This window comes from Eulemur rufifrons, chromosome 15 (genome assembly GCF_041146395.1).
Source record: "Eulemur rufifrons isolate Redbay chromosome 15, OSU_ERuf_1, whole genome shotgun sequence".
NCBI lineage: Eukaryota > Metazoa > Chordata > Mammalia > Primates > Lemuridae > Eulemur > Eulemur rufifrons.
In genome coordinates, this window is record NC_090997.1 from 10,658,362 (window position 1) to 10,681,321 (window position 22,960).

General features: G+C 50.9%; 1 protein-coding gene across 1 annotated transcript; it reads right to left on the minus strand.

Moving 5' to 3' along the window:
• Nucleotides 1-746: 746 nt before the first annotated feature.
• Nucleotides 747-10,632, minus strand: TREML2 (triggering receptor expressed on myeloid cells like 2). Its single transcript, XM_069488265.1, has 6 exons — nucleotides 10,569-10,632; nucleotides 8,092-8,412; nucleotides 4,399-4,795; nucleotides 2,953-3,059; nucleotides 2,598-2,676; nucleotides 747-1,393 (listed from the first exon to the last, which is right to left on the minus strand). Exons 1-6 carry the CDS (start codon nucleotides 10,615-10,617, stop codon nucleotides 1,369-1,371), a joined length of 978 nt encoding a protein of 325 aa, XP_069344366.1. The 5' UTR covers nucleotides 10,618-10,632; the 3' UTR covers nucleotides 747-1,368.
• Between the last annotated feature and the right edge of the window lie 12,328 nt (nucleotides 10,633-22,960).

The following is a 22,960-nucleotide window of genomic DNA, read 5'->3' on the forward strand; positions in this document are numbered from 1 at the left end:
GCTGCCGTGGCCTGTGCAGTCTCTGCCCGCACATTCCTGGACTCTCCCTCAGGGGTGTCACCTCCTGACACCAACCCATGCTTCAGGCCTCAGACAGAGCCCCACCTCCTCCTCGAAGCCCATCTGGCTGGCCAGAGCCTGCAGGGTCCCATTTCTGAAGGATGCACCATGGCATCTGACCCTGTGGTAAGGTCTGGGGTGCACCCGGTCAGGCCGCGTCTCCCTTCCCTCAGAGGCTGGGAGCAGACTCAGGCCGGGGCTGGCTCCCTCTCCCCCGTGTGCCCCACCTCGCTCCATGCTGCATGGCGCGCACGCGACTGGCCCGCACACGCCCTTGGCTAGGAGGTGATGGAGAAGGGGCGTCAGAGCTCATCTCCTCCTCCTTTTCCAGATGAGGAAGCAGGATCAGAGAGGGACAGTGACTTGCCAAGGTCACACCAACTGGAGCCCACCCCGTACCCGCCCTCTGCATGAGAGGACTTCACCAAAGGGGCCGCCATAGTGGGGCCCCAGCATCCATGCAGTGAGGAAACTTGGGAAGAGAGAGGACAAAACGAAGAAATAGGTTCCTGAGGTCTTAAATGCGAGCGAGAAACAGCGTCGTTGGGACCAGAAAGAACTTAGGGAGCAACAGTAAAGAGGCATCGGCTTGGTTGTACGATGTTCATGTAATTTTGTTCTGCTGGAAAACAATACTGAGAGGTAGGAATTACTGTCCCCTTTCAAAAGAGAGGAAAAATGAGGCCTGGACAGGGGTAGTGACTTGCTGAGGGTCAAGCAGTGACAGATGACATACCCGCCCCCGTCCCTGACTCCTTCCCCAGTGCTCCTCCCCCCGCCCCCTCCCTGGGCATCTGGCCGGCAGGAGAGGCAAGGCTGGCAGTGGTGCTGCTGCAGGGTCTCACGTAGAGGGAGCTTCCGGGGAGCTATTTCCCCCCAGGACAGTTAAGCCCCCTCCTAACTACACCCCAGGGTGGTGGCCACACTCTCGTGATAAGGAGAGCAGCTTTCTTAGCAGGTTGCTTGCTGGCCAGATGGATGCCAGCGTGTGTGTGTGTGTGTGTGTGTGTGTGTCCATTCCGCAACCTGAGTCTTCCCTCTACTGCCCCCTCCTGGCCGTGGGGAAGAAGGCCCAGGAATACCCCACCCCTTCCTTTCCCCTCATCCTCCCTGAAGTGGCCCCCCTGGCTGCCCACCAGGGCCCCAGCTGCATCACTCTCCTGACTGTGGTGTTTGCTCTCCCACTGGGAGGTGTCTGACTCAGGGCTGAGCGTGCAGATGTCACATCTATCCCCAGGTGCTGCTCCAGCCACTCCAGGCTGATGGACACTCCTCCTGGGGGAAGAATCCAGGCTGCGTTCTCCACCTTCACTGCTGGACACGGGGCCGTGGTCTGAGTAGTAGAGGTCAAGTCTGAGCCATGAGGCAGTATGGCAGGGGGCAGACTCCTCCGGCCATCGGACTCCCAGCCAGAGGCTAGCTGGGCTTCTTTCCTCCTGCCCCCCGCCTGGGCCAGTCCTCCAGGCCATGCTCAGCTCCGAGTTGTCCTTGGTGTGTCACACATGTGTCTTCTCTCCCCAGGGGACAGTGAGCCCCTGGACAGTGGGGTGAGGGTGATCCACTCTTTCTCTGAGCCATGGCCTCCCCATTAGTGTCTGTGTAGCCAGCGTCCTCCATACAGGTCTCAGGCTCCCCAGGGTGGGGACTAGGCTTGGCCCTCAGTTCTCTCTGGGAGCTCAGACCTAGAACCCAGGTGCAGGAACTGGAGGAGAGAGCCTCGAGCTCAGCCTCTGCACCCCTGGGCAGAGGCAGGGAAGAGGCTGACCCTGCAGCTCAGGGGCTCTTATCTGCCTGGTCGGTCACAGCTTCTCCAGGAGGGCCGGCCGGCAGGAGGCAGATGAGAGTATGGGCTCTGCAGGCTCACGGGACAGAAGGACAAGCAGCCACCCTCAGGGCAGGGTGCATCCAGAGGCCCCGTCAAAGGACACTTGCTGGACAAGAGGGGCTTTGGACAGCTCTGGGATCCCCTGCTGCCAACCCCTCTGTCGGTCCCCAGCTCTTAGTCACTGTTCCTTCTCCTCCAGAACATTGGCTGCCTCTCGGGCCCCTGAGCCCCAACTCTTTCTCCCCTCAGCATAGAGAAAGCTTGAGGGGAGCAGGGGGAAGCCAGGGACACAGGGGTCCTGGCAGGGGAGAGGGCAGCTCTAGCTTGCTAGTAAGGGGCACTGAGGCAGACAGGAGCTCAGGGTCTCTGTAAACAACACTTCCAGGGCTTCTCTGCCACCCACCAGGGCCCTGGGGTCTGCGGCTCTGAGCAGAAACCTCTTGGACACTTTCCCCGGGACATCCTGCCTGCTGCCCGCTGCTCTGGGTCCCTCCCCTTGTTCTTGGCAGCGCAGGAGAACTCGACTGCTGGGCTGCTGGGCTCGACGCAGGTGGGGTGCAGCCTCTGGTTTGGGAGAGCCTGGGCGAGTCCAGCACTGCACGAGTCCTCCAACCCCTCCAATCCAGACTGGCCCGGGTCTTCCCCCCTCCTCTCGTCTCCTGGGTCCCCTCTGGGAGAAGCTCCCCCACCCCATGTTTAAGTGGTCTCAGACCTAGCAGGCTTCCACGGGGGCTCTGGTCGTCTAGGTGGGTCCTTCCAGCGTCTAGCAGGATCACTGCGAATGCCGTAACCTACAAGGAACAGGGAGAGGTGAGGACAGGCCATTCCTACTCACAGTGCCCCATGCTCCAGCCTCTTTCTGGCTCTGCCTTTGGTTCCTGCCAGTCATCCCCTGAGGGTTACGCTGGGCCACCTGCCTGGCCACCCTCCTCCCTTGCTGGGTGCCTCCCAGTCCTCTTGACTGGACACAGGCCAAGGGACATCCCACTAGGGACTCCGTGCCATAGCCCTTAACGCTGTCACCCAGAGCTCTGCCCTCGGGAGGCTGAGAGGTGGGCTCTACTCACTTCCCATGTGTCGCTTCCTCCAAAACCCATACACCACGATCAACATCATGGGCACCAGGAGGAAGGTCAGCCCCATCACGAGCACAGTAGGGTAAAAATCCTGGTGCCTGAGGAGAAGGGACAGAGCGGCAGGAAGTGAGCACCAAGGGCCCCCGCCCTGACCCCTGTCTTCCTACATGCCACACAAGAGGGGTCGGGCCAGGGGACAACCCCAGCTTCAGAAGCCCTGACAGCACTCACCTCCAGAAAGACAGCATCTCTCCCTTGGGGACCCAGCTGCAGGGCAGGACGTGCCCAGGCAGACAGGAGCATCCCTCCAGCTTGGCGCCTCTCCTCCCTTATGCCCCCAAATCTGCTCATCACTGAGGACAAGGATTCTAAGAGACGCCCATGTGTGACTGGAGAGATCAAGGTTCTTGCTCTCCCCAAGGTGACTGTGGATGCCCCTTCCCCACTGTGTCCTCTGTAGCAGGGGCTGTGGGTGCCCCACCTGTAGCTCCTATTCCCTCGCTGGGGTCATTTCTGTGCACACAGGTCATCAGCACCCCCTTGTGTGGTAAGGGGGAGGGTGCGAGGACTTTCTCCTGTCCCTGGAGCCCTCTAAGCCACACACAGGCAGCTCCCTACCAGCAGCCAACAGGAGTGGTGTGTGACCACCTGCTCACCTGCGGAGTGTGGGTTTGACACTGGATCCCAGCTTCCCCGGGGGATTAGGCTCTTGTTGCACATAGTGGTAGCTGGTTTGATTAAAGACTCTTTATTGGCTGCCTTCACTTCCCTATCCCACTTCCCTACCCTCTTTGCAGTGTTCCAAAGGAGATGCAAATCCTTGTCCCAGAGGTGCCTTCGCTAGTGGAGCCCAATTAAAAGTGCCCCCATTTCCCACTTCCTACTCCCCGAGCCACATACTTGTCTTGTTCCCGCCCTCTCCTTTCCATAAGCAGCCTCTTCAGGGGAGCCAACTCTGACCTTCATCCCCTGACCCTAACCCCCTGACCCTCATCCCCCTGACACTCATCCCTCATCCCTCATCCCCTTGACCCTCATCCCCTGACCCTAACACCTTACCATTAACTCTGATCCCTGACCCTCATCCCCCTGACCCTTGATCCTGATCCTGCTGGCCATCATCCCGTGACCCTAACACTATGAACTGCATCCCCCTGACCCTCATTCCCTGACCCTTGACCCTGACCCCCGACCTTCATCCCCCTTACCCTTGACTCTGATCCCCTGACCCTCATTTCTGACTCTCATCCCCTACTCCCATCCTCATTGCCATCCCCTATGTCACTTCCAGTCTCCCACCTCCCACTCACAATCGGCCACACTGTGTTCCTGGGGAGCAAAGGGGAAGGTCAGTTATAAGATTTGCACTTGAGTTTCAGACACCAGGAACTGTGCCATATCTGGCAAAATGTCATCAACCCCCAGCCCCACAGGTACCTGATGGAGGGAAATTTGTTGAGAGATCTGCTGGTGTGACACATGCCTGTCACCGGCACTCTGGTGCCGAGGTGCCCAGATTCGGGGGAGATGGATTCTGGGCCCGCAGAGAAGGCTCCGGCATTGCTGGGAGACGCAGTCACTGTCTGGGCCCCTGTAGTCCTCCTGGACTCCGTGGTGGTCATGCTGGTACCTGTGAGGCTGTAGCCTGTCATGGAGGTGGGTCTCGGGGAGGGTAAGAGTCTGGCCAAGGTGAGGATCCCAGGGGTGAAAACCGTCCTGCTAGTGGTGAAAGGCACATCAGGGCCTGCAGAAGGGACTTGGACTGTTGTGTCAATTCCACTCTTGAAGACGTCGGCCAGATGTGTGAGGGGAGTGTTCCTCTCGGCTGCGAGGGCTGAAGGACCAGAGAGGGAGGGAAGTTAGACTGACTCGGGGCCTCCACACCTGGAGCAGATCCCGGCAACCCACACAGTTGTCTGGATGCTGGGGCAGGGGCCTGTCCTTCTCTTCTCTCCTTGACCTTGGACCTAGGGCACTGCTCTGCCTCGTGACCAGGGTTCAGAGGCGATGTCAGGGAGGAAGGAGTAGGCATGGTGAAGAAGGGAAAGACTTTCACAATTTCCTTAGCCTCTCACGTCAGGCCACCTGGTCCCGGAGTACACCCCCTCCCCATCCCCACCTCGCTCTTGTCATTTTCCAGACTCTCCTCATTCTTGTGGGCCAAAGAGACTTCTATAAAATGATGTTGAACAGGGACTTTTCCAGTTGCCCCATAACTGGCAGTTAGGGTCCAGAGATGAGAACTACAAGGCATCAAGGGCCCCAAATTCCGAAGGAAGCTGCAAACACTGGAGCCAAACACCTTCCTTGCAGGATCCCTAAGATACATCCAAAGTAGTCCTGCTACCCTCAACCCTCAACCCGGCACGTTTACCACCCTGTCTTCTAGAAGAAGCCTGGAGTTTGGGTGATAGACAAGGGGGCAGCCATAGGAGTGCTGAGGCACCACACAGCAGGGAGTGTCGGTTCTGTCTCAGCAGGAAACACAGAAAGTGGAGAGAGAGGCTGCTACAGGATGCCGCATCAGACTACCGTGCATGCAGACGATACTTTCTTGAGGGCCAGATGGTCACCATGGAAGATGGCTGAGTTTCAGCCATTTGGGGGCCTGAATGCCCAGAACCAGCAGCACTGGGGCTGGGGGATGGAAGCAGAGGCAGACCCGGAGCCAGAGATCCCACATCGCCATACTCAGCAGTGGGGACACCCCCAAGGAGCCCTGCAGAGAACCCACGAATCAGTGCCTTGGACAGCATCTGCACGCTCACCTCCGAGAGGATCTCAAAGGGCTGGAAGAAAAGGAACAACATCCAACAGAGAGGACTCCCACAATGGTCAGTTAAGTCACACAACCGTGTCCCTCTCCCTCATTGCTGCACCAGCACACCAAGGTGTGTGGGAGGGGGAGGACCAGGAGGAGGTGACCGAGAGGACCCCACATTCCTCGTCTTCCGAGATGAAGCAGTGGGAGCTAGGCAGCAGGCAACCCCCTCCCCACTTCAGGTGCCTTGGGCCATAAAACCTGGTCTACACGGGGCAGTGGAAAATCATATATTGCTGGAAGATCAGAGCTTGTAATGGGCTGAGGATTTTCTATTTCCTAATAACTGCAAAGGTCTGCAAAACTTGGAATCTCCACAAATTGTCCTTAAGATGTTGAAAGTGAAACTTGACATGGAATGATTGGGGGAAATGATGAGAGAAAATAAGACCGTTTCACATTTGTATCCTACAAATTAAGGCTTCAGTGAGCCCATTTCGACTCCTTCCCTGGGTCTAAATCAGAAGTGGAGAAGGGACGAATGGGATTTGGCCCACATTTCAGACGTGGCCTTTTCCCTAGTTCAGACCCAACAGGAGATGGGGATATAGTTGAGTTAGGGGAACAGGGTGGACAGTAAATCCCATAATAATTGGCTTCTTTTTTCAGGGTCTTCTGCTGACTGCCTTTCCTACCTTATAAATGTGGGAGGACCTCGCTGCTCAGTTCTTGGTCCTTCTCTCTTCTTTTTCTACACTCCAGGAAGAGCTTTTTATATCCTCTTGATTTTTACAACAGCTTTATAGAGATATAATTCACATTCCCTATAATATACCCATTTATAGTATAAAGTTCAATGGTTTTTTAGTATAGTCACAAAGTTGTACACCCATCACCACAGTCAATTTTAGAACATTTTCATCACTTTGCAAAGAAACCCCTTGCTTTAATAGCTATTACTCCCTCACCCCTTTTCTTTCTTCCAGCCCAAGAAACCACAGTCTGCTTTCCGTCTCCATAGATTACTCTAATCCCTGGATGTGAAACACTATCTCTGTAGAGATACTTTCAAATACATATCTCATCTCTGACCTCTCACACGAGCTCCAGGCTGGTGTATTGACTGCCGGCTTCCTTTCTCCACGTAGGGACCCAGGAGGCATCTTAAACTTAACACAACAAAACAGAGCTCTTGACTTTTTTCCATCCAAATTAGCTCCTGTTTCAGATTTAGCCTCCTCAGTAAACGGTACACTCATGAAGCTGCTGACGAACTAGGGAACCTTGGAGTTACCCTTGATTCGTCCTTTCTGCTCACCTCCCATGTGAGAAAAGCCTGCCCTACCTCAAGGACACACACGGCGGACAGCAAGTCTGAGAAACACAGATGTGAGCCCGGCCACTTCCCTCCACCTCTAGTGCCCTCACCCTACTCCAAGCCACTGTCATTTCCAGCCAGGTGCTCACAACGGTTCTCTCTGCTCAAGCTCAGACCTTCCACAATCCATCCTCACCCCGCAGCCACTATACTCTTACAAACAAGCTGCCAACACGCCTCTCTGAGCTCGCTGATAGCTTCCTCTTGTACTTAGAATCAAACCCAAACTCCATTTCATGGGCTCAGGGCTCCTGATGACTCTCCGGCCTCATCGATCACTGCCCCACACTCCATATGGAGCCGCCGCATCGCCTTCCTTGGACAGGCCACACTCCTTCTCACCTCGGGGCCTTTGCACATGCGGCTGGCCCCACAGAGTGTCCCTCAATGCACCCAGATTTCAACACGGCTGGAGAACTGTCACCATTCAGGGCTCTGCCTGATGTCATCTGCTCAGGCAGGTGTTCTCTGGTCCTCGGTTCTACAGCAGCTCCCCCATCACTGAGTTACTTTCTAGTTCATCACACTGTTTTCTGTTCTTAACATTTACTGTTCTCGCAATTATTTGTCTGGATGGCGTGCTAGTGCCTGCCATGTCCCGCGGGGCAGGGCTGGGTTTGTTCTTGCTCACACTGCACCCTCAGGGCCTGGAATGGTGCCTGGCACATCACAGGGGCTCAACCAATACATGTTGAACCGACGACTGAATAAAACAAAGCATAGACAGTGATGCATTTGAACCTCATCTCGGCCACCTGCTAGTTCTGGGACCCTGGACAAGATCAGAGCCACATAGGGCTTTCGGGTATCATTTTTTTCATCTGTAAAAGGGTGACAATGATGTCACGAAGTGTCTGTAAAGGCACTTTGAAAAATCCCATGGTGTAACATGACCAGTGATGGATTCTTCTTCCTCTCATATCTGCTGTCAGTGGGGTGTAGGGCAGGGAGGACACCCCCTCCCTCCCAGGGCCCCAGCAGGCCCGCTCACCTGGGGAAACTTCCAGCTGGATGCCCATGAGGGGGTAGAGGGTCCCCGAGGTGTTGCGCATGCACCAGTATCGGCCCGAGTCCTGGCGCTTGAGGGCCGCCATGGTGATGTTGACCACCTTGGCCTGGGCATCGTCCTGCAGCAAGTAGCGGGGCCCCTTCACCCAGGCCCGGGTGAACCCAGGCTCACACCGCTTCCTCCTGATTTTGCACCAAACCTTGCCCTCCACGCGGTTCTTGTAGCCCTTGTAGGAGCACTGCACAGACAGAGTCTCCCCTTCAAGGAGCCTCACTCTGGTGTATGCGCTCTCTGCCGGGGGACCTGGGGAGACACGACTTGTGAGCAAGGTCTGGAGACAGAGGAGGAAGAAGGCATCTGGAAAGGGGGGGGATCATGGCGAAGGGAGAGGAGGTGCATATTGGCCTGCTGTCACGGACTCAGAGTTTGAGGGGAACAGCCCTACCCCCAGGGGCACCCCCAATCTAACAGGGAGGTACACGGGCCCTGCACACAGCTACCTTTCAGAATTATGGGGGAGATGCCGGCCCCTCCCTGGGGAAGCTCTCCGTCTGGTGGAGGAGACAGGCATGTCCCTGAGGGAGTCCCCAGGCTAGTGGAGGACACTCAGCCCTTACTCTCGGAGCTGACCAGACACAGCTCCGTCCTTCACAGTCTTTCCAGTCTGATGGGAGATGGATAAGCTCTATTTCCAGGACCCCCAGTTTTGTGGGAAAGACCCACGTCCTGCCCTCAATGAGACAGACGCACAGACACAAACACACGTCGTTAAGTTCTGAAGTTTCAGGGCCCAAACAACGTAGGTAGATAAGGTAACCCTTTTTTGAAAAAAATGACAAGGAGTTATTTCTTTCACAAATAACTTCACTGTAGTGACCCTTGAAATAGCAAGCTGCCTTAGTTCATTCTGTAATAGGTGGTGTTTAATTTTAGAATATTCTAGTTACATAAAGCCCATACAGTAAGCCCGCCTCCATGTACATAGAACTCTCCCAGGGGAGTGGGAACCAAAGGATTCTACAATTATTCACTTTCCATCTACTATAACTTGCACTCTGTGCCGAGGACCAAAATGTGGCCCGTGTCCGCACAGTCTGGAGCTCTGGAGGAGAGAGAGCAGATGGTGTCTCCAGCAGACTGGGGGGAGGGGACCCAGGGGACAGAGAGAGGGGGGAAGGTGCTGTTGGGTCCCTCCCCCTCTGCCCGCTGTAAGCTCAGTGCTTATTCTTCTGATAACTTCACCCCAGAGCCTTCCACAAACACACACATGGAAAGCTTCTCCCCCTAGCGGAGAATAGAGAGCACTCATTTGGGAGTCATTGTAAACATGGGTTAACACACTATTTCTGCAGTTAGGTGATCTGTGTGAGCAGATCACCTAACATTTCTGTTTCTTTATCTGTCCAGTGGGAACCCTATCACGCCCCTCCCCGGTTGCTGTGAGCGTTAAGCCCCCAGACAGTGCCTTGAACACAGTAGGCACTCAATGCATGCTTCCTTTCCCAAGTGCAGGGGCTGCAGACTTCCCCGCTGGAGCCCAGAGCTCTGACAGTCAAGGGCCAGAACCCAAGACACCTGTCCCAGGTCCCACCCAGCACCCACTATAGCTGAGGCTCTGAGGAAGGCCACGCCGCCTCTGAGCGTCACCTTGTCCCTTGCAAACTAAGCAGAATGGTCCAACACAATTATTTGGGGGGTGAGCCCAGGAATCCTCAGCAGAGCAGAGACCCCCCTTCCACCCTGGCAGAGGGAGTGGCCTCTTATCCCTCTGGGGCGGCGCAGAGGTGGAGTGACTTGGGACGGGTCTCCAGGGCACTGTGTCTTATGTGCCTACTTCTGCCACCAACGCTCTCATGGCGGTGGGGGGTGGGTTTTGCTAACCCCCACCATGCCCAGAACTGAACAGGAAGTGGTAACTTGGTCTCCATAGCAGCGAGAGGGGCAGGAATGGGTGAGGCCCCCTCAAGGGGCATTAATAGCTGTGGGGGGTGGGGGGAGAACTTCAGGGATTGGTCCCTTCGGGATAGGGGCAGGGACAGGATGTGGCATCAGCATTCCGAGAAAAAGTAAGTTCAAAGCCCACACGTGATGCAATGACTCCTCTCAGAAGCAAACAGGGGTTCCCTGAGGGAGCCAGCTCTGTGTGTGAGGAACCGGGTGTCCCTGCTTGGAGGGCCCGAGGAAGCCTAGCAGATAAGGGGCTGATGCAGAGGGGTCTGGAGCTTTATCTCAGCCTGGGAGGCCTGGACTGTCGTGACCTGGGGCCCGATATTAGGCCCAAACCTTCTCACTGGCCTCCGGTACGGAGCTGCTAAGTCAGCCCCACGGCGTCCCCTCCACCAACCCACAGAACATCAGACAAAATAACTGGGCGAGGGGCGGGGAGGGAGGGTGCAGGACAGGGCCCTGGCTCCCGCCCCCGAACCGTGCCCTCCCCCAAGTCAGCCCGTCCCTCTCACCTGAGACGCAGCCCTGGAGCCACAGCAGCAGCAGGATCGCGGGGGCCATGGCTCCCGCCGGCTGGGGCAGTCACGGGCCCAGGCAGCCCGGGGATCCACGGGTAGGCCAGGCTGGCACGGGACAGGCCACCTGGGTGTGCCAGGGGAGGACCTGGGGCTCTAAAAGTGAAGTTACCCATTTAGGGAAGTGAGGCGGTGTGGGACCCACTGCCCCGGCGACCGCAGGGGCCGCAGAGCCTATCTGTAGGGCGGTGCCCACAGTTGTTTCCGCCCTTTTCCTCAGAACTTCAGGCAGGTGTGGCTGCTCCACCCAGTCTGGGGCCTCCCGCCCGCCCGGGGAGCTCACGGAGTCAGGGGGCTCCCCGCCCTCCCCGGCCGCCCCTGAAACTCATCCCCAGGAGCGTCTGCTAATCCGAGGCAGGGGACCCAGCTAGGGGGTTGGGGTGAGGTTTCTGGAACCTCAGGGTCACGTTTTCTGGAATCTTCCAGGCTCAGAGACCCAGGGGCACTCGGGCTGAGGCGGAGCGTCTTGGCCTCCAGCTTTTCACAAACGCACATTCAGAAGGAAGTTCTCATTCATCCATCCATTCATTGCCCCTCCCTTCATGTTGCTCGGGCCCCTCTCTCCTACTCCCGGCTGCTCAGAACAGTCACTCGTGTTCACTGTTGCGAAAACCCTCTCACGGGCTCACCTGCACCAGACTTTGCCACAGGGGAGAAGATGCAAATGGTGAGACTCGGAGCATAAAATTTGGGCTCAGGGAGAGTTTCCTGTGCTCTCACCCAAGAGCGCACACACATGCACACACTCAAACACAGTCTCTCTCTTTCTCTAACACACACACACACACACACACACACACACATATGGGCTGCCTCACCTTTTCCCTCTCCATGTCTCCTCTCTCTATCCCTCTCTCCTCTCGTCTCTACTCACCGCCAGCTCTGTCTACGCTCCTAGTCCCTCGCGCAGCCTCCCTAACGCCACTGTAATGCTTCCCCTCACCCACCTCTTCCAAGACAGCGCGTCCCCAGGGCCCCTTCCTCCTGGGGCTCTGGCCCTGCCAGCACACAGGCATGCCCCCTCCACTTCCTCCCGCTCAACCCTATCTCGCCTCCACAGCCACCCGGCTCCAGCCCAGGACCCCACCCTTCGCCGAGTCCCCAGGGCTCAGAATCAGAAGGAATGATTTCTGACATCTGTCAGCCGTGTCACCTGCTCCTTTGGTGTGTGGGGACCCAGGGGGACCCTCAAGGCTATGTGTACTCCCCCTACTCACCTGGCCACCCTTCGTCTCCTTAGATGGGACTGCCAGAAAGTAAACTGAGGCAGAATAAAATAATAAAGGGGTTATTTGAGCAAACAATGAATGAATCAGGCAGCTCCAAACCAGAAGGGGCTCGAGAGCTCCACTGAGGGAACCCAAGGAGGAGGCTGTCACAGGACAAGTAAATCAAAGAAAATACTTGATTGGTTACAGTGACACACTTGCCTTCTTTGACTTATCCCATTCGAAAGACTCTAGTTACACAATTGTAAGCTTGTTGGCTACTTCTGATTGGTTAAGCTTAGTTTCCGTTATGCCTAAATATACACAGTTACAAGAAATGGCTCAAGTTAAATTTCACTTATGTTTGCTAATTCAGTCAGGGTCAAAGTCACTTATGAGGCCTGCCTTGTTTCATCTGTTCAGAGATTCTTTGGGCCTGGTCTCTATTTTAATTTCCTTTAGCAGGACTCAGAGTAAACAGTCTGCGAGCTTGCATGGCCACAGTCTTAACCTGACCTTGAACCCCCAGATCCCAAACCAAAGAAGTTTTGGTTTCCGCCCTTTTCCTCAGAACTTCAAGCAGGTGTCGCTGCCACAGAACTTTTGTAGTCTTTTAGCTCATTCATTCATTCATTTGCTCATTCCCACACCTCGTTGCTGTGTGTGGAGCTAAGTCGGCACTGGGGATACGGGAATGAGAGGCAGTTGTCATTCAGACCTCTCAGCTCACAGAAGGTGTGTTATGTTTTCCTTCTTCACCGTTCATTTTTCAGTACTTCTCACCAAGTCCTCAAAACTTCCTCAGATCACTGAGTTCACAGGCCAGCTCCCCTCCCCAACACACACGGCGTCTTCCTTCACCCCTTTCTCCCCAGGGCTTCAGGAGTAGGGGATTTCTCTCCTACAGGGACTTCGCCCGGAATCAATGCTTCTGTTAAACCCCTACATAATGTTTTCTGGGTCCATCCATGTTGTTGCAGTACTTGCTGTGCAAGTTGTATTAGTACCGCATTCCTTTGGATGGCTGAATAGTATTTCATTGTATGGATATATTTTTGGTTGTCCATTTATCAGTTGATGGACATTTGATCTGTTACCACTGTTTGGCTAATTATGAACAGTGCTACTATAAACATTCATGTAGAAGTTTTTGTGTGGGTGTATCTTTTCATTTCTCTTGAGCATATAACAAATAGTAGATTGCCTGGATCCCATAGCAACTCTGTTTTCCATTTTGAGGAACTACCACATAGTTTTCCAAAGTGGCTGCAACATTTTGCACTGTCACCAGCAATGTGTGAGTGTCCTCTCTCTCTACAAACTCCAACGCTTGTATTGTCTTTTTGTTTATGGCCATCTTAGTGGATGGGAAATTTTATCTTGTGGTTTGAATTGTGTTTACCTATTGACTAATGATGTTAAGCATCGTTTTATGTGGTATTTGGTCATTTGTATATCTTTGGAGAGATGCCTATTTGAATCCTGTGCCCATTTTGAAGTTGGGTTATTTGTCTTCTTAGCACCTGAAAAATGTTATGCCATCTCATTCTGACTTCCACGGTGTCACGGGAGAAATTTGCTGCACTTGGAATTGGCATTCCTTTACACGTAGTCAATTCTGTCTGGCTGTTTTTAAGGTATTTTCTTTGTCTTTAGTTCTCAGAGTTTATTTACATTGTGTCTTGGTGTGTATCTCTTTGGGTTTATTCTATTTGAGATTAATTCAGATTCTTGGATATGTAGGTTTATGCCTTTTCCCAAATTTGAGAAGTTTTAAGACATTTTGGATACATTTTCAGTCCAACACTGGGACTCCTTTCTTCTGGGACTCTGATGATGCCAAGTTAGCTCCTTTTTAAATGTCTCACAGATTGCTGAGGTTCTGCTCATCTGTTTTCAGTCTATTTCCTCTCTGTTGTTCAGACCGAGTAAATTCTGGTCTGTCTTCAAGTTCACTCGTTCTATCCCCTGTCATCTCCACTCTCCTATGGAGTCCATCAAGTGAGCTTCGTATTTTGGTTATTATATTTTTCAGTTTCCACATACCCTTTGGTTATTCTGCTACTGATTTCTAATGTAAGTCCAACAGCTCTTTTGAGTTTGTTCTTCACTTTTTCCTTTTCCTTATTGTGTTTTGTGACAGAGAGAGTTTTTAAATTTTTCATTTTGGCAAATCTCTTCTTCCCCTATGATTTCTGCTTCTATTATTACTTACATATGTCTTCCATGACCAGGATTTGATCTTTATATAGCTATTTCTTTAGTTCTTTAATATTTTCTCATATAACATTTATCTCTTTAAACCTTTAAAATTTATTTTACAATATGAAGAGGGCATAAAATTTAACCTTTTTCCAAATAGCTTAACATGGTCTTATAAAGAAGTAAATTAGGCCAGGCATGGTGGCTCACACCTGTAATCCTAGCACTTTGGGAGGCCAAGTTGGGAGGATAGCTTGAGGTCAGGAGTTCAAGACCAGCCTGAGCAAGAGTGAGAGCTTGTCTGTACCAAAAGTAGAAAAATTAGCCGAGTGTGATGGGGCATACCTGTGGTCCCAGCTACTCAGGAGGCTGAGGCAGGAGGATTGCTTGAGCCCAGGAGATTGAGGTTGTGGTGAGTTATAATGATGCCATCGTACTCTAGCCCAGGTGACAGGGCGAGACCCTGTTCCCCAACCAAGAAAGAAAGAAAGAAGGAAATTAATTAATTAATTAATTAATTGCAGAGGAAGCATAACTACTGGGAGAATAATAATTTACAATAACCATAATAAATACTCTCAGAGAAATAAGGACAATATTAGAAGCATGAACCAGGAGCAAGCAATAATGATGAAGAACAAATTAGAGATATTGACTTTGAAAAGGATAATTGTGGAAATAAATAACTCAGGAATGGAATGACCGGCAGAAGAATGAATGGATGAGGGGAAGATAGAGTCAAGGAACACACCCCAAGGGTGTTAGGAAGGGATAAAGTGATGGGCAATATAAGAGAAAAATCAAGAAGTATTGAAGAGGCCGGGCGTGGTGGCTCACGCCTGTAATCCTAAGTCTCTGGGAGGCCGAGGCGGGAGGATTGCTCGAGGTCAGGAGTTCAAGACCAGCCTGAGCAAGAGCAAGACCACCCCATCTCTACTAAAAAATAAAATAGAAAGAAATTATCTGGCCAACTAAAAATATATATAGAAAAAATTAGCCAGACATGGTGGCACATGCCTGTAGTCCCAGCTACTCGGGAGGCTGAGGCAGGAGGATCACTTAAGCCCAGGAGTTTGAAGTTGCTGTGAACTAGGCTGACACCACGGCACTCCAGCCAGGGCAACAGAGCGAGACTCTGTCTCCAAAAAAAAAAAAAGAAGAAGAAGAAGTATTGAAGAGAGACATAGGTATGTTGATCTTGGGCTGGGAGTTATACGTTGTCTAATGGCATGTATTTAATGTCAGATTCATGACCGTTTGTGCCAAAATAATGAAGCCTTAATAAGAAAAATCTGTTTGCAAATGTAGCCCCTAATTACTATGCTTAAAAAATATTTTGAAACTGTAACCATGTTTTAGAACTTTAGGTCAGAATTCTTAAGGGCTTCATGGGGATGGGCTGTGCCTTCACTTCACTTGACAAAATTGGGATTAACAGTGAATGCAGCTACATTGCCTGGTAGTACAAATAGCTTACTAGTTCCATACCTGTGTAAGCTTACTCTATCTGAATGGGAGCAGACTGACAGGGAGGTCACTTCCTGGACTAGTATGATTGCCCGCAGTCTAGACACGTACAGTGGATCAACCTAATGTCCCTTCCAAAGGTGGAAATATTTCAGTGTAAGTAAAGAGAAGGAAAAATAGTAGCCGAGGATAAAAAAAAAAAAAAAAAAGACAAGTCAATATTTCCCCTCAAGAAGCCCTAGAAGGGGGAAAAAAAGAGTAAATGGAGGAGAGAGACTGTTTGAAAAAATAATACTGAGAATTTCTCAGAATTAAAGAAATATATAAGACATCAGACTGAATGCGTTCGGAGAATTCCAAATAGAATGGATAACTAAATACTGCACATTAAACACATTAAAGAGAAAATTATAAAGTATTCCAGAGAGATAAAATAGGTCAGATAAGATGAACAAATATCAGATGTTTTCCTAGCAACACTGAAGGTATAAAAACAATGTAATAGTTCAAAATTTTGAGGATATATACCTCTTTTGGATATTAACCTATGACATACAATTTACCACAAGCTTGAAAATAGTGGTGAAGGGAATGAAGACAGTTTTGAGGCCAAGGATGTTGAGATAAAATGTTAAAAATTCATAGCTAAATGCTACCTCTTAGCATCTGCTTGAGGAAGATGCATTTTTGTTCAGTCCACTTTTATCCCACTACTAAGGTTCTTTAACTGAATCTCAATATTTCCGTACTCTAAATGAACTTGTCCCTATCCGTTGCAGTTGTATAAATCCAATAAATCAAGAGAAGATTGGGTTCAGCTAGACACAACTGAAAACCAAACAGCAGTGGTTCAATGCATGAGTCTTTACATTTATGTATTATTTTAATTACGGAATCTTCCAAGCATGCAAAAAAGTAGAGGAAATGACACATCTACTCACTATGTGCCACCACTCAACTATGTTTACTCTCACCTCCCACTTTCTGTTGGCAAAATCATGCCATGGGTGGTGCTGTGTACCTCACACAGACTCAGAGGAAGCACATAATCTCCAGTTGTCTAAGTTAGTGGTTCAGGCAACACAAGCTGACGGCATTAATTAGGTGTCTGATCCTCTCACACAGCCCAGCTGATCCCCCCTGGGCATACATCCTACAGGAAATTCCACAAGGGAGTATGACTGAGGACATCCACCACAGCACAGTTTGTGATACGGAAAAGCGAGGGCAAAACAGCCTGTGCCCCAGAGCTCTGGATGACGCACTGTGGGGAATCAGCTCTCGCCCAAAGAGCAGTGAGCTGGGTCTACGCGGCCAGCAAGGAGCGAAACAGTTTATGAAAAAGGCATATCACGATTTCTTCTATGTCAGTTCACATGCAGTCACAGAAAAAAATCTGCATGTTTAACAAGAATACGTTCAATTTGAAGGTCACACATCGAGCCCATTGAAGTGGCTGCCTCAGAGGGAGAGGCAGGTATAAATAAGGACTGAGCTTAAAGAAAGAAGAAATGAAGTGAAAGTGGCGCTTTGCACAGGTTGGTGATGGTCATGCGGCTTGAGCTGAGATACATGTGAAGAAACTTCTATGTTTGACATTCTCCCCCACCCCAAAAAAGGAAAAGTAAACGGCTCGTGTTGTCTGTTCAGTGCTGTGTTTACGGCGGCCTCTTTCAGGGCTGGTGTCCAGCTGCTGTGCACTGGTACCTCGTACTGGTTGTCCATGGTGGGCCCCAACTAGGAGTGGTTATGACTGCCTTTTCCTTTTTCTTCCCCCGACTCCCGAAAAGCCAGCCTCCTACTCAATCAAAAAACAGCAGACTGATTTGCAAACAAGATAAGGCCTCCCGGCGGTCACTGCCGAGTATCTAACATCGTACCTGACGTCTCAGCCAAGAATATTAGACAGGAGAAGAAATTAGAGTCATAAATAGGGAATTTGGATTATCACTATGTGCAGATTACGACTGGATGCCTGGAAAACAAAAGAGAAAGAAAGATCTGCGAGAGAATTTAGTATAGTCACAGAACAGGGGCCCATCTCATGTTTTTATGAAGTTTTATTGGAGCACAGCTACACCGCAGATGTAGGCCAGACTTTGGTAGTAAACACTAGACCAGCATTTTCAACCTGGGTCACTTAGCTAATGAGTGAGCCTGGTGACTGCCCAGCAGTTCCATGCAAACACGGCTTCATTTTCATTTAACCCTCACAACAGCTGTGAGGTAAAAAGTATCCCCAACTTCCAGTACTCTTAATGTCCAGTTAAGGGCGTAATTCATTACAGTCCATTGAATTACACAAGGTCCCCAGATATAGCCTCAAAGAACCTCAACGGTGTAAACTTTTGTGAGGGACATAGAACCCCTGAACCACGATCTTATCAAGGACAGCTGACATTGTTGAACGCTGCCTCACGTCCTGCTCTCCTCTGGGTTCCTTGTGTGTGTCACCTGATTTAACCCTCAAAACCGTTCTATTAGGAGGCCACCACCACTAGCCTCACTTCACAGTTGAGAAAACAGAGGCTCAAAGGAGCAAAATGAATTGCACAAGATGGCACCAGTAGGACGTGGAAAAGGGCGCTTTCCACCCAGGTTGGCTGGCCCTAGGCCCCACCACCCTTTTAACCGTCCCTTCTCAAGATCTCTTCCTGGAAGGAAGAGATCCTGCTCAGGGCGCAGGCCCTCAAAGCTTGGCATTCACTTTTGGGGAAACACGAGCTCCTAAGTCCACAGAGGGCCCAGGAGGTCCAGGGCATGCTTGGCCCAAAGCGCCTTTCACTCCACATCTCCCCGCTCACCCCGCCCCTCCGCCGCCCCGCCCCCTCCCACTCATCTCTTCTCCAGCCTAAAATTTTGTGCCCGAGGAACCCGCCCTTGACTGTCGGGGCTGAGACCTGCTCCACCAGCCCCCTCGCTAAACGGGCTTCTAACTCTGCCTTTTGTTTCACAGATGTGATCATCTTTCCTGTTCCCTGAAACACTTACCTTTCGTTCACCTACGGCCAATTATTCTGTTTCTTCAACCTGATTTTCCCTTTGATGCAAACAATTACGTCACATGTGAAACACACACTTTCAGACCCGGGCTGTCAGATCGTATTTATGGATGAATATTTTCGTCGCCTATTTCAGGCTGCCGAGTCATCTGCTCTTACTGTAATGTAACTGTAATGCCTCTGATTTTCTTCTTTCACCTCTAAGACATCTGCAGGTGTGCTGAAAAGAGCCTGTCTTAGATTCAGTTTTATCATTTATTTTTTAATCATTTTTAACTCGTTATGATATCTGGGATGGGAGGGAAGGAAGGAGAAGAGATACCTCTGCCATCTTGCTCAGTGGCCCCTGACACATTTCAGTCCAGAGGCTTGGATTTGCGCACAAGAGGAAATACGCAGGACTCTGGGCAGAGGAGGAGCAGGAACCAGGGAGAGGTGAGGCACCCTGGTGCGGCCCAGCTGAGGAGGGGCTGAGGGACCCAGCCAGTCCTACTGACAGAGGACACAGGGACATGCGGGGAAGAGCCTGCTGTGGGGCATTGACTGGATGCAAATGAACCTGGGCGCGGGGCTGGGCTTATGTGGGCACAGGGACTGTCGGGGCAGCGGAAGTGGAGTCAGGAAGGCTCAGTGCCCAGATGAGGGGCCGCAACAGGGAAGTTTGGGGTCAGGGAGTGGTCTCCCACAGGTCGAGCGCTGGCCTTTGCTCATGGGGCTGTGGGCTCCATGGTGAGGGTGGCTCCCAGTGGCTGGGCACGGGGAGGAGGACAGGGATTCATTAGTCCTGGATCCACAGGTGCGGCTAAACGCCCCCAAGGGTCCTGGGGCTGCACTGGCAGAATCAGAAGACTGGTCACAGTATCCTATGACTCTGAGGAGGGGGATGAGGAGTAAATTCACAAATTCACAGAAAGTGAAATTCAAGAAAATTCACGGAAGTGAATCCTTTCCCTGGCCCTCTTCCCTGCCCCTTTGTCCTACCCTGTCCCTGTTACCTGGTCCTCCCCTGCCTGCCTTCCCACTGTCACCTGCTCCAGCCCTGCCCCTCATGTCCCCTAAACCTTCCGCCCAGGTACTCTCAGCTGACTCCTCCTGCCCGTCTTCCTCTGAGCACACAGACCGAGGCAGAGCCTGGGCTTGGGGGCTCCAGGAAAGCCTCTGCCTTTCTCTAAGGTATGTTTCCAGCGGAGGTGGTGTTGTGAAAATATCACGTATTTGAATCAGACTCAGTTACACTGTTACCCCTCTCTGTGCTCTCTGGCTCCTCCTTCCTGGACATCTTTTCTGGGGCAGAGGCTGGCCCAGCTCCACCACCCCCCGGGCCTACTGCAGGCCCCGCTCACTGATGCCCAGCTCAGGAGCACAGGCAGGACTAACAGCACCAGCCCCTTGGCCACGAGGAGTCCGCACAGCACAGAGACCAGGAGTCCGGGGGCAGCACAGCCGCGGCAGAGCGGGGCACTCGATTCCCTGCAGGAGGAAGGAGAATCAGGGATGGACCTTAGCTGGGATGTCGCCTGCTCCTGCTTTGTCTCTCGGTCAGGCCCCCTGTGGCCAGAGGTGTTTGTTTAAGACTCACCCTGAACTATGACACAGGGGAGGGGACAGGGCCCACACAGGTCTCTGGGCCTGAGCGGAGAGCTGGTGGTAGGAACCCAGGAGGCTCGGATGGAAGCCAAGGCTGGCAAGGGAACAGAGTTAGAGGGATGGGAGGGATGGAGGCAGGGGAGCAGGAACTCTCCCGACCAGGTCAGGAAGGGCAGGGCCCTGAGACTGGCCCAGAAGCAGAAGGCTCCTGAGGCCAGAAAGGACAGGCAGAGTTGCCAGGAGAGGGAAGTCTCCGGAACCAGAGTTAGGCAGGCCAGGGATGGGCCCGCACACAGCCCGGAGGCCTGGGTCTCTGCTGTGTTGGTCCTGGAGGCTGCTCCGGTCCTGTGCCATTCCGGGCCTCACTTGCTCAGGTGCGGTGTCTTGGCTGATCCTGAAGATGCTTTTGAGTCTGAGTCCTAGGAGGCTCCTCCCGCATGTCCGTGGGGCCATGAGGGAGGGAGGAATGCCTGAGCTCTCACCAGCAGTGCCTCAGGGTCCCTGTGTGCCACAGCCCTCCCGACACAGAGCATGTAACAGGGCCCTCACTTTGCTGGCTGAAAGGTGTGCAGTGGCATCTCACGGTTGTTTAAATTGACACTTCCTCCATTAGTCACTTGTGCGGACGTCACACGTCTGCTTTCTAGATTTCCTCTTCCAAAAACTGCCTTTCCAGTGCTTTGCCCGTTTTTCACTGGGATTCTAGTCTTTTTCTTGTTCATTAGTACTCATTGCTGGTATACATGGTATTGCCATGCCGGTTTTAGACATTTTCAACTAATTTTTCCCCAGTCTGTCATCTGTGTGACATTTTCCCACAGTGCTCTCCACTGAATAGAATTCCTCAGTCTCAGTGCAGTCAGATTAATTCTTTGCTCATGACTTGTGCTTGTAAGTTCTGTATGAGAAGTCCTTCCTCACCCCTAGGTCGCACGGGTCCACATCTGCAGTATTTTTTCTATTTAATTGAATACCTATTCTTTCACATATATAAATCGAATCCATCCGGACTTCACCTTTTTATATACTTAAGTAGGGATCCAGATTTTGGTTCTTTTTTTTTTTTGAGACAGAGTCTCACTTTGTTGCCCAGGCTAGAGTGAGTGCCGTGGCGTCAGCCTAGCTCACAGCAACCTCAGACTCCTGAGCTCAAGGGATCCTCCTGCCTCAGCCTCCTGAGTAGTTGGGACTACAGGCATGCACCACCATGCCCGGCTAATTTTTTCTATATATATATTTACCTGTCCATATAATTTCTTTCTATTTTTAGTAGAGATGGGGGTCTCGCTCTTGCTCAGGCTGGTCTCGAACTCCTGAGCTCAAACGATCTGCCCACTTCGGCCTCCCAGAGTGCTAGGATTACAGGCGTGAGCCACCACGCCCGGCCTCATTTTAAATTTTTTAAGACGTTCCGCCAGTTTTCTCGAGGTTGTCAGGCAGATACCGGGCCTTCCCCCCTGCTCTGTGGCGCCACCTCGTGGTCAGGTTCGTTCCTGTACATGCACGCGACTGTCCCAGCTCTCAGCCCCTTCCAGCGTCCTGTTTGTCAGCCCTTGCACAAGCACCACGTGTTCTCAGCTGTACTGTATTTGGTGAGCGAATCCTCCCTTTTCATTTTTGTTTTTTCATGGTTGAATTAGCTCGTCATGCATATTATTTTGCAGTACAGTTTTGGAGTCAACTTATCAAGTTCTTAAAAAAAATAAAAGTAAACTGAAGTTGTGTTTGGGATTACATTTAAAGACAGTTTAACTTGGGAGAAATTGACATCATTATAATATTATTGTCTCATCCAAGATAGGGATTATTTCTATTTATTCACATCACCTGGCATTTCTTAGCATTTTAAAAGTGTCTCTAAAGAGGTCTTGAACTAATTCTTCTTAGAAATTTTATAGATTTTGTTGTTATAAATAGTACCTTATTTTGATTATATTTTTCTATGTGATTATTCCCGATAGGGAACTACTTTTGATATTTGTTACTGGATCTTGTACCTGGCAGCCTTGCTAAACTCTCTCGTGAGATCCAATAATTTGTTGTTTCAGCCTGTTTCTTTTGAGCTAGATGATCCCATCATCTCAAAATGGTTTTTCCTCTTCTCATCTAATTTTCTCTTTCCCTTACCTGTTGTCCTTTTCTTCTAGCATTGGCCAGGACCTCTAATACTATACTGAGCATTAGTGATAGCTGGGGAAACCCTTTGTTTGAGTTTATACTTTCTCCACTCAGTAATATTCATGATAGTCACTGGTATGCAATCATTAGCAAGTTATATCTTTCTATTTCTATTTTATTAAGAGCTTTTTCTTAGTTTCTTAGATTATAAATGTTTTGAATCTTCCCAAAAGCTTTTTCCACATGAGCTGACTTTTAGTTTTCCTGTAGTTTAGTATTTTGGTTCATTTACATTAATGGATTTTCTAAAGCTAACAAGCCTTTCAATTGTGGGATAACATTCTGCCTGATCATAATACACTCTTTTTAAATACACTGTTGAATTCAATAGGATAATTTTATCTTGTTTTTGACTCCACGTGTATCAGAGAAGTGAACCTATCATTTAATTTTCTTGTATTACCTTAACTGCTTTTGAGACATTGATGACACTGGCCATTTCAGACAAGCCTAGCAACTTTTGCTTCTTTTTTATTCCCACCCCCTCCCCTTACCCAGCTTTTGCTGCTTTCTATTTTCTGCAACATCTTGTATAAACTATGAATCAAATGTTTCTTATAAGACTGCTGATACCTGCAAATCCCCATGAGCCTTTGAATTTCCTGGGAGAATGGGTCTTTATTGATTATTTTGATTTCTTTCATATGTATTAATCTATTTAAATCTATTTTTTCTTGTGCTAATC

Bases quoted from the DNA above. Each gene is read 5' to 3' on its own strand.
- TREML2 (XM_069488265.1), bottom strand. From the start codon at position 10,617: ATGGCCCCCGCGATCCTGCTGCTGCTGTGGCTCCAGGGCTGCGTCTCA. The intron at 4,796-8,091 runs GTGAGCGGGCCT...CTGGTCCTTCAG, and splicing joins CCAGCTGGAAGTTTCCCCAG to CCCTCGCAGCCGAGAGGAAC. The intron at 1,394-2,597 runs GTCTGAGACCAC...TCTACTACTCAG, and splicing joins CCCCCGTGGAAGCCTGCTAG to ACCACGGCCCCGTGTCCAGC.